This window comes from Bacillus rossius (genome assembly GCF_032445375.1).
Source record: "Bacillus rossius redtenbacheri isolate Brsri chromosome 9 unlocalized genomic scaffold, Brsri_v3 Brsri_v3_scf9_1, whole genome shotgun sequence".
Lineage (NCBI taxonomy): Eukaryota > Metazoa > Arthropoda > Insecta > Phasmatodea > Bacillidae > Bacillus > Bacillus rossius.
The window spans coordinates 18,672,596-18,684,649 of NW_026962012.1; the positions used below are offsets into that span (position 1 = coordinate 18,672,596).

The 12,054-nt window shown below is 40.6% G+C and overlaps 1 protein-coding gene across 4 annotated transcripts in view; it reads left to right on the plus strand.

Moving 5' to 3' along the window:
• Nucleotides 1-12,054, plus strand: part of LOC134542674 (SUN domain-containing protein 2-like) — a 116,193-nt gene that overhangs the window by 52,203 nt on the left and 51,936 nt on the right. For all 4 annotated transcript variants that reach the window (XM_063387113.1, XM_063387115.1, XM_063387112.1 and 1 more), the window contains 2 exons: nucleotides 1,335-1,424; nucleotides 5,866-5,946. In XM_063387113.1, the coding sequence (XP_063243183.1) occupies nucleotides 1,335-1,424; nucleotides 5,866-5,946 (171 nt within the window). The remainder of the gene's footprint in view (nucleotides 1-1,334; nucleotides 1,425-5,865; nucleotides 5,947-12,054) is intronic.

Here is a 12,054-nt window from a genome sequence, read left to right on the forward strand (position 1 = left end):
GCGAGCCTGAACTAACGTATAACTATTGTCGTAGTACACACTTACCATGAAAGAGTGCAGGCCATCAAATGTAACTCACTCAGCACTCAATAGAGAGCGTGCGTTGCATGCAATCGGCGAGATATCAATATCGATATTTGCCTACGTGTGCACCTTCTATACGGGAAGCAACATAACCAAACATGAATGATGCTGGCTACATTTATATAAGCGGTACACCGCGGCGATGCAGACAAACAGATAAAGGTTATAATGTTTAAAAACGTCTTTAAAAGAAAATGTACACATCGGAGAACTTCGTATTTCCATAAATCAAATACGTAAGTGGTAATGTGCTCGGAATCTAATAGCGGGACCAATAACATCATGCTGTGTTTACACGAGAGTTTTTTTTAATCTAAATTTTGACGCCCTAAAATATGGGTGGGGCGATTATGCGCATGCGACGATTATGCAATAAAAGAGGGTATTTTGCCATTGGCGTTTTTTTTTGCAGTTTGATACATAATGCCGTTCTATCTTTCTTTTTGTGTAAATGTTAATATACATTGTACCACTCAATGTGAATAAAATACCTTGTGCCGACTTGTGAGTATGTATTTGTCAAATCAACCACATGTCCGCAAGCTTAGACTTGGAGACATGGAAGCACGTGGGACGCCTAGAGAGCCCACCAGTGACCATCAGCCAGAGTGCGACAGCGTTCCCACCGCCGAGAGCGGGTGGTAGGATAGATTTCAACAGCTTATAGGGGAATGGAGCCTAGCATCAACAAGGGCAACGTCACGCCTCAGGGGTAGAGTCTCAAGCCGGGTCCCCGAGTAACGTAACTGTCGCCTATAACGCACATTCCCCCAGACAACAATATTAAAGAGCATTCGGATATCATACAGTCAGAAAATATCTCAAGATTTAGAAGTGTCACCCGGCCTTCGTTTAAAACAAGATATATTAAAAAATTGAACATTTTGACCAACAACTTTTTTGGGTAAACATAAGGAAAATCTGGTAAATAAGTTTAAGATTTTATATCATGTGAAACCCACCCACCCACTCACTCACTCACTCACTCACTCACTCACTCACTCACTCACTCGCTCGCTCACTCACCACGGAATATCTAAATACAAAAGAGTTCTAACATATCAAACATTTTATAAACAGATTGTCATTTACACTATGTCCAACTACTTGAAAAGATGGCCAAGAATTTACTAAAAACAGATTCATTCAAAACAGTGTGATTTAATGGTTGACAAAGCAGTACACTTGCTGAAACCAGAAATAATGACTGGCTGCAGTTGTAAGACTACAGGGTGTGCTGGTGTCTGCAGGGCGAGGGATCGTGCCGCAGCCCAGCGGAGTCGCTGCGAAGAGCGGTCCGCCAGTCCAGCACAGTCTCCTGCCCAGCAAGGATCCTGCCCGTGAGTGCTAGCTGCCACCCGACCCTCTCCGTCTTACAATGTTGCAGTCCTGCAAGGCAGGTGTCTTGGGCAAGGGTGCTGGTTCCATGTGAGGACCTAGCTGCTTACCCGAGGCTGTTTGTAGTGGGCACGTGGTCCTGGTCAGGGCGTTAAGTGGCCCGTGTGAGGCGAGATATCAGTCCTCTAGTTAATCGAGCTTATTTACTTAGGACCTGGCCCGCTCTAGGCCTCGGCCACGCCACACTGATCAGCAGACACGAATACCACGGGGTTGGTGACACGTGGCCGCACGTCTGGCCTCGGCCGATGACGAAGAGGAACTGGGGCGAGCAGCAGGCCGCTTCCCGCCGGAACAAGACCGCGATCCCGCGCCAAGGGTTAGTTTAAGGTAGACACGAAACACTCTTATAAGTTATACAATCCCTCATCCGGGCTCAGAACCTTAAACATCCGTTACTTTATATATTAATACTTGAAACCAATATTGTTGTTGTTTTTTCTGGGTGACGTCACACTGCCGCTAAGCACCCTCTTGCGGTAGTCCGTGGCGCGCAGTTTGAACACACGCACGGTTACGTACGTCGGCGGTACAAATGCCGGGAAGGAGGGGAACTGGACAGTGGAGTCGGACCAGGCTTACGAGGCGAAGCCCCGGCTGACGTCACACGTATAATCGATTGTGTAAACAGATTACTTCCGTGATTGACATTGCAGAGTGTACCAGCGCCTGAGCAGGTTAGAGCAGAGAGCACTCGGCAACGCAATGTGACAAGTCACAATTGTGCCCGGCTAACATGACATCTGTTCCTTGCATATATGTACATATCTCACTTGAAGAAATGTTTCATTTGTAGTTGCAGGTAGTTGGGCATTATGTTGATTTATGATTATTACATTACTCGAAGAGTAATGGTGGGTCAGAATATTAAGTGTAACATTTATTCTCTTCCTGAATAAAAATACATTTCTGACCCACAGACCTCTCGGCCCAGCCCGCAAACAACGACAGACTAAAAAAAGCATAGTACAAAAAAAACACAAATCATTACAACCTGGGTACCTTCCCGGAAAAGCTGCCTTCCTGTTGGCTACAATTATTATTCTTACATTATACTTACCGTTCTGTGATTCCCTGGTCAGTGAGCTCTCCACGGTTCTGGCGAATGTGTCTGCCTTTCTGTAAAAAGGGAAAGGATAAATTTCAGCATCATGTCGTCACAGACCCACTTTTTAGAAATGTCACCAACACACTATTTAACACAAAATAGAAATATACTTTGTTACGTTCTAAGTTGGCCCGGCTAAACAAACCTGAATAGTAACCAGACACTTTAATCACTTGAAAGGTTTTTAGATAAGATGATTTTGAAGTTTTTTTTTGTCTTGTTGCCAACATTGAAGATTAATTATACCCTTAGAATAAGTTTGTTTTTGGTTGTATTTCAAATAAAAGAGTTTTTAAGTCAGTCTGTTTTATTGTCACATCTTACATGTCCATGTGATTTTTCACACGTTCACTGTAGACTTAGCTCTTCGCTCGATTACAAAAAAAAAGTAAAGTCCCTTTGTTTTACTTTTAACACAGGTACCAATAACCCACGGAAAATATCTTGGAAGGGTGACAACAGTCACCGTGGGCCAATGCCAACGCTTGGGCTCGTAATTTCTAATTAAACATCCGAAAACAATTGGGAAAAAAAAGGTTAACTTGGCCTGGCCCTGACCCCCGGCCAAGGAATTCTCTGTTGGCGACTCAGCTCAATTTCCCCGTGAGCTGCAGACGACCTGGCCGCACGCAGCGATGATTGAGCAACTAACTAACTGTGTAACAAAGTTGTCTTCCCTTACAAAGGTAAAAACAAAGGGGAGGCAACCCCAATGTCAACCATCTAATCACAATACAGAAACAGTAAAATGACCATGTAAGGAAGGTGTGTTTCTAAAATTTGTTCCCTTAAAATTAGGAAAGTAACATCACACAGTATGGCTTGTCCTGATTGGCTGGTGAGTCAGTGCCCAGCGAAAGTTCTAGTTCATTACTGTGCAGCCGTGTGCCTGTGCACTGTGTTTTTATACTAATTTGAGGCATGAAAATAACTTACTGGCGACAGTAGGTTGCGCTGTTGCGCCTATGTCTTACTTTCTTTTTAAACCTAGAACCTTCTAGAATGTTGCAGTCTTACTGCCTAGAGGATGCTTTAAAATTTGACAAACGTAATTACTACACATGTTAATTTTAAATAATCAAGCAAATTATGATAGAAAAAAAACACACTACATTCTAATGTATATATGTACCTTCTTTTATCGCATAATCGTCGCAGGCGTGTAATCGTCGCACCCATATTTTAGGCCGTCAAAATTGGGATAAAAAAACTTCTCGCGTAAACTCGCATGATGTTTTTGGTCCTGCTAGTAGATGCCGAGCGCTTTGTGTAGGTATTTTTTCCGTATAAATCTATGTATTTTAAAGTATAAATCTAAAATTTAATTTCGGTCATTACCACTTATTTATTTAATTAACGGAAATACGAAGTTGTCTGACATCTAAATTTTTTTATAAAGACTTTTTAAACGTTATTTCCTTTATCTGATTGTCTGCGTTGCCACGGGGTATCGCTTGTAAAAGAGTAGCCAGCGGAACATTCATGTTTGGTTATGTTGCTTCCTGTATAGAGCGCACGCACGTAGTCGAATATCTATATCTCGCCGATTGCATGCAACGCACGCTCTCTGTCAGGTGCCGAGTTAACTACATTTGATAGCCTGCATTCTTTTGTGACACGTTAGTTCACATCAGATTCAAGTGGCTTGCGTTCGCGTTCGCGTTAGAGTTTTGGTTTTTCTATTTAAAGTTGAAGGAAGGTTTTTGTTTAATGAATTATTAATATAGATTGTTTGGCGTGCTCTTGTATACACAGCTTAACAGTTTTATTCTGTTAGTCAAAGATTCCCAACTAGTTTGAAATAACTTTGCAGCTGTGATAAATTTCTTGTACCATCTGCAACCAATTTTCACGAATTTTAACAAAATCATCAGCTCCTAAGATTCTCTGCCATTCTCATGTGTACAAATAACTGCATGGTACAGTATAAAATACAAGATATAACCTTTTGTAAATATTTTTTTATTGAGGTCTCCTGCTAGCTTCCCCTTGAGGGAGAAATTTATACATTATATTGGCTCGCTGTGTATTTTACCAACAGCTTGGGTAAGCAGTAGTTTCAGTACCTAGTGCAGCCAATTGTAACTAACCCATGTAAACAAGACCACACGATGATATGTCTGTGCGAGTGTCGGCCTGATTCACCTGGACATGCACATATGGGCTTAGCTATCCATGCATGTGTCTGGAGGGTCTCGTTGGAGCGGCTCGCACAGCTCTACACTACACGCCACACCCGAGATTAATCAGGACACTTGAAATGTCAGCACGCTGACAAGCTTCTAACGTTTACCATTACGAGACATCACACCAGTTAGCCGATATAACTGGTAGGAGCTTCCCTTACCTTCAGACGACACAAAAACATAACTTTATTCCAGCGCGCACACATGACCGTGTGCCAAAGTTTTCCCACAAAGAACACATCCCGCTCTTTGATCCAAATGATTTGAACAAATATGTGGGGTGCATCTGAAATAAAATGCACATTACGAGTTATAGAAACTTTGGCTTCTGGTCTTGCTCACACTAAATGCCCCGGATGGCAAATGATAGATTGGCGGTGTTGGAAAGGACAAATATCCCTACTCCAGAGAAATCTGGGAAAATAAAACCCTAAGAGTAACAGTAACATTGAGATCTTATTACTGCTACTTGCTACTTGCTCTCCCTCCTCTCACTTTCCTTCCTGCTAGCGACACTTCTGAGACTGCGGGCATTTTGATCACCCTTCTTCACCTCCCCATTGCTTACCACTGGCATTCCCGTCCGAGATAGCAGCCTGTCGTCCCTGACTGGACGCAGGCACAAGTCAGTAGCTAGCATTTTGAGATTTCCAGTTAGAAAAAAATTTAATGAATAAGTAAATGACAAAATTGTACCCAAGTTGATTGGGAGCTTCTTGCAAAATCACTTGTTTACAATAACATTTGTTTGGTATATACTTCTGAAGCATCTTAAAAAATAGTTTTCCTCCAAGTCTTGTTGAGATTTGCTTTTTCCTCATTCACATTAAAAAAAACACTGATGTTGATAAATTATCAATTTCAAAAGTTTTTTATTTTTTTATTTTTTGGAAGATGTTCATTACACTCTTGAAGTTAATTTTTTTTTAAACATTCGTTTAAAACATGGATATTGTAATGGAAATGTGTCTGTAAACAATGGTGATAGTAAATATTCTTGTGTTGGAGCTGTACCAGGTGATGTCTGAGAGCTGTTTCAGATGAAATACCGATGTGCAGGTTGGCAACTGTGGTGGTGGCTGCTTGCAGGTGCTGGGTGCGGCGCGACCTTGAGCTGCAGGCAGGTCCTACCGTGGCTGTTCTTCGTACTCCTGTGTTCCACGGCAGCAGGTGAGAGCACTGTGCTCTGCACGCCAAGTCTGAAACAGCACCATGGTTTTTCTCCCATAATCATCGCACAATTATTTTAGGGCATCAATATTGCGAGAAAAAAATTCTCATATAAACGTTGAATAATGTTTTTAGTCCCGCTGTTAGAGTCCGAGTGCTTTGTGTAGGTAGTAAACATGACGTGTTATAGTGCCTATGCTCTAAATTAGTTAAATATGCCCCGTGGTGTGATTGACAAAAAAAGTCCTGGAATACACGCTGAGGTAATAAATTTGTAATAAAACATGCACTTACATCATGAACCTGGTAAGGCAAAAGAGATCCTTCCTCTATGGAAGCCGCCGGCAGACTATGGACCTCCCACCACTAATCCAAGGTATACATTGCCAGATAGTATGAAGTCACGCCCGCCATCTTGTTTTCGTCTGCTAGAGTGATCTGCCACCATGTTTAATTTTACCCACTAGAATGATGAAATCATTTATTATTACTTATATGTCCGCCATCTTGTGATTTGGATGCCATCTTGGAAATTCGTAAATATTTAGCTAGAAATTCGGAAAAAAATTAATTTATCAAAAATTTCACTTATTTATTTACTGATTGATTCGAATGATATCCGTCCTTGGTTCAATTCTTGGTCAATGCAAAAATTGTAATTTCAGGTACAAAAATATTTATTTAATCAAATATGGTGAAAAATTCTTAAAATATATATAAATTCTTTCACTGCCAGCCTATAGTAAGAAGATAAGGACATATTAACCGCCATCTTGGAAATTTGAAATAATTAATGTAGAAATTCTGGAAAAATGCCAAAATCATCAAAAATTACTAAATAATTTACAAATTTAGTCCATCTATATCCTTCCTAGGTTCGATCCTTGGAATGCAAAAAAAAAAATTAATAAAATATAAAAGTGACAGGTTCGAAAAACACTTTTTTTTTCTATTCTATAACAGGAACACTTGCTAAACTCTTATAAACATTTACTAATTTACTACTAAACTCTTCTAAACATTTAATTCTGCATTGGCTTGTACTGACTAATTCTTATCTCAAATCGGTTTCCTGATGACAAGAGTCCAGTCAGATCCTTTGCCGACATAGTATTTTCTTCGCGTGAGAGGTTCTCGATACTGTGTTTAACAGACTGCTTCACATCATCGGAATTGTAAATGTTAGTATTCACCGTCTTGAATGCGCACTTCTTGACTTGTGTCCTCAAATAGATATAGTGTACCATACACGCAGTCTATCCACAAGTTATATATTAAAAGTCCATAAGTTGATACTTCATCAGTAAGCTGATTTATAAATTTTCTGCTTGATATCATAGAAAAGTACAAATGTTTTTGCATCCAACTGTCTTTGGCTCCAACAATCTTTAGCTCAAACTGTCTTTGGTTCCAAAAGCTCCAACTGCTGCAAGTGCTCCAAGTGCTCCAATGCTCCAACAACCATTGACTTCAAAAGGCAATGCTCTTCCTACTAAAAATGTTCCATTCGCTGCAAGTGCTTCAATGCTCCAAATATCCTATTGCTCCTAGATCTCCAATGCTCGAACAGACATTGGCTCCAAAAGTCAATTCATGCTTCAAGAGTTTCAACTGCTACAATTTGCTCCAAAGGTTCAAATCTCCATTTTCGCCAACTGCTCCACGTTCTCTATTGCTCTAATTGTTCCAATTGCTCCAATGCTCCAATTGCTCCAATTGCTCCAATGCTCCAATTGCTCCAATTGCTCCAACAGCTCCAAGTGCTCAATTGCTTCTATTGTCCCAACAGCTCCAAATCTCCAATTGATCCAAGAGCTCCAAGTGCTCCAATTTCTCTAAGCTCCAACTGCTCCATCTACATTGAGCTCCAAATTATTTCAATTACATTTTTTGATCGAACTTTGCCTGATTGATGGTATGACTACTATTACTCTCCATTTTGTTGTCAATGGTCATGATTTTTAAATTTTTTAAATTAGAAGTTGTATTACGAAAACACGCATTAGATAAAAATTATATTTCGATAAATGAAACAAGCACTTTTGAAACCCAAAATATTATTTATTTTTTCATTTTTATATACATGCAAATAATACAAGTCATTATTGTATGTGGCAATATTCTGTTGGTTCTTTGAGTATGAAGAATACTTCTTTGATGTGCGAATAGTTTCCTGCACAAAGCGAAGCATGAAGAAGTCTTAACCTGTCGATTAATATGCTATGTTCTTCCCATGATGTGTAACCAATATCTTCTGCTCCATGATCTTCCTTGCATGTTTATAATAAATTTTATGAAGATCTCTGGAGTTTTTATCAGAAGTCTCTTGGTAATTTTTCAACGACCCAATGTTTATCGCAAGCTTCGTCAGAATATTTTTTTTAACACCTCTTTTCCAACATTTTGGTCTCATTACTTCATCACAGTCTTTGAACTTGTGAGTTTCAGGTATGACAACACAGTCCTCGATCATGTCAGTCCACAGTCTGCACAATGTGCAACAAGCGTTGTGTGTGGTGCAGCTACTGCCTGGGCCAGAATTAGGACATGCTTGTCGAAATAAAAGAGTATGTTGCAATTCGCAATTCAGCGAATCATTGTGGTGTTTGGTACTTCTACTCCTTGAGCCAGAATGAGGACATATATTTCGAGAGGAAAATAGTGGGATTTGCAATGTGAACTTAAGTGATTCATTGCTGTGTGTTGGGTCAACAACAGCTTGAACCAGAATAAGTACATATGTGTGGGGCAAAAAGTAGGATTTGCATTGAGAAATTAAGCAATTCATTTTGGTGTGTGGTACAGCTACTGCTTGACTCGGAATGAGGAAATATGTGTCGAGCAAAACGAGGTATTTGGAATGTGCATTTAAACATTTCGGGGTAATATCTGTAGCAGCCACTGCATGATACAGAGTGAGGACATGTGAGTCGAAAATAGAGAGATTTCTGCAATGTGCAATTGAGCTACTCAAGGTGGTGTGTGCTGTAGCTACTCTTTGAGCCAGATTGAGGTTAGTCTTTCGAAATCAGAGAGGCTTTTGCAAAGTAAAAATTAGCGATTCATGTTGGTGTGTGCTGCAGCTACAGCTTGAGTCAGAATGAGGGTATGTATTTCAGGGAAAGAGAGGGTGTTCAATGTGCAGTTAAGTTATTCAGGTTAATGTGTGTTGCAGCTATTGCTTTAGCCATAGAGGAAATGTGTGTTGTGCAGAAAGAGAATTTGCAAAGTGACTGAAGAAATTATTCGTTGTGTGTGGAGCAGTTACCACTTAAACCAGCATGTGTTTTGGGGTAATGAAGGTGTGCGATGTGCAGTTAAGTGGTTCAATGTAGTTTATAATGCAGCTTATGCTTGAGCCTGATGTGTAAATATGTTTCGTCCAAAGAGAGAGCGACAGTGTGCCATTAAGCGATTCAGGGGTTTGTGTGTTGTATCTACTGTTACAGCCAGAATGAGAAAATGTGTGTGGGGCAAAATGAGAGTTTGGAATGTGCTATCAAGCAATTCAGGATAGTGTGAAGTGCAATTATTTTATGAGCCATAATAAGGGCATTTTGTCGGCCAGAGAGAAGGCATGCATTGTTCAATTAAGTTATCCAGAGTGGTGTGTGGTGCAATTACTGTTTGACTCAGAATGAGGGCATATGTCTAAAGCAAAAAGAGTGTTTGTAATGTGCAATTAAGCAATTCAGGGTATTGTTTGGTGTAGTAACTGAGCCTAATGAAGGTGTGTGTTTCGCAAAAAGAGAATGTGCTATGTACAATGCAACGAGCCAGTGTTGTTGAGGTTTCAGTTACTTTTTGGTCCAGAATGGGGCATGTGGGTCAATTATAAAGATGGTGAGCTATGTGCAATACATTTATGTGTTGGGTTACGATGCAGGAATTGCTTGAGCCAGAATGAGTGTGTGTGGATTGTGCAAGAGAGCGTTTACAATATCTATGCTGAAGATTTAGGTTGGGCTATGGAGCCACACCTTGAGCCAGAATGATGTGAAATTAAGCTATTCAGGTTGATAGATGATACAATTACTTTTTGATTTAGAATTAGGGCATTCATAGTGAATTTGAGCAATTTAGGGTAGTGTGTGTTGTAGCTACTTTCGGTTCCAAAATGAGGGAATGTGTTTCATGCAAAAAGAAGGCTTGTAATGTGCAATTTAGTGATTCTAGGTGGCGTGTAGTGCAATTACTGTTTGAACCATAATGATGACAAGTGTGTAGTGCAAAAAGAGGGTTTGGATTGTGCAATGAAGCGATTTATTGTGGTGTGTGGAGCAGTTATTGTTGAGCTAAAATGAAACCAGGTCTCTCGTGCAAAAAAAAAGTTTTGCAATGACAGATAAGCATTTTAGGGTTTTGTGTGTTGCAGTTACTATTTGAGCTAGAATTATGGCTTTTTGTTGTAAAATATGAGTGTTTATGATATGCAAGAAAGCAATTCAGGGTAGTGCGTGGTGCAACTATAGTTTAAGCTAGAATGAGGTCATTAGTTTCATACAAATTGAGGATGTGCGATGTGAAATAAACAAGTTAGGTTTTTGTGTGTTGTAGCTATTGTTTGAGTCAGAATGGGGGCATTTGTGTCTTGTAAAAAGTGGTTTTCCAATGTGCAGTTAAAGGTTTCAGTGTTTTGTGTGGTGCATTTTCTTGTAGAGCCATAATAACTAGATGTGTGTCGAGAAAAAAAAAATTGGTTTTGTAATGTGCAATTAAAAAATTCAAAGTGTTGTGTGGTTTGAGCTTGAATTGAGACCAGTGTGTCTTGCAAAGTGAGGGTGACCTATGTGCTATAACAATAAAGTGATTCAGGCTGTTGTAGGTGTAGCTACAGCTAGAAGAGGTTGAGTAGGCCTCCACCGGACCACGGGTTCACTGGGTGTTTTGAGGGGTCGCAGTGTGGGGTAAGCTCCAGCGGTGCTGATAAGGTCTCAGGGCTCAGGACACAGCCAACTGTCTGGTCAGCTGAGTGAGGCAGGCGGCCGAGGTGGTGACTGCTGGGGTGGGTAGCCCTTGCCTCTGGCCATAGTCGAAGCTCTAACACCTTTTCCGATTGCGTATACGACGTATTCCATATCCACACCCATGGGGGTCCCAGGCCGGGAAGGCTTAATTGCTAAGAGGGCTGGGTTAAAAAAGCAAAAACAGGGAGCAATCCCTTATGGCATTACTGTTGTAGGTGTAGCTACTGATTTAACTATAATGGGGCATACGTGTCGTGCAAAGTGAGGGTGTGCGATATTCTGATGTTCACTAAAGCGATTCAGGGTGGCATGTGTTGTAGCTACTGTTTGAGCCAGAATAAGGGTATTATTGTCGTCCAAAGTGAAAGAATGTGATGTGCAATAAAGCAAAACAAGTGGTGTGTCTTGTAGCTACTGCATGAATGGGAGGGAGGTCGTGCAACTTGTAATACAGCAATTCAGGGTTGTAGCCACCGCTTGTGCAAGAATGGTGGCATGTATTTTACACAAATGTGGGTTATACATTTGCAATTAAAAGATTCATGGTGGTTTAAGGTGCACTTACTGTTTGAGCCAAATGAAGGCCTTGTTTGTCGCGCCAAGATAGGGTGAATTATGTGCAACTAGCGATTTAGGGTAGTGTCTGTTGCAGTTACTGTTTGAGCATGAATTTGGGCATCTATGTCGTGCAAAGTGAGGGTAAGTGAGTGTGTACAACTTGCATTAAAGCGAATCAGGGTGATTTGTGAGTCAGCTCCTGCTTGTGCCAGAATGAAGGCATGTGTTCTGTACAAAAGAAGGGTTTGCATTGTGCAATTAAGCAATTCAGGGTGGTGTATGGTGCATTTATGGTTTTAACCCGAACTATTTAATGTGCATCGCGCAATGAGAGGTTGAACTTTGTGCAAGTTAGCGATTTAGGGTAGTGTTTGTGTCAGCTACTGCTTGACCTGGAATGAGGTTTGAGTTTCGTGCAAAGTGAGCAATTAAGGGATTGAGGTTTTGTTTTTGTAGCTACAGCTTGAGCCAGAATACAAAGTGAGGATGTGCAATGTGCAATTAAGCGATTCAGGGTGGTGTGTGGTGCAGTTATAGTTTAAGCCAGAATCGTTTGTTGGGCAGCATGATGTCGAATGATGTC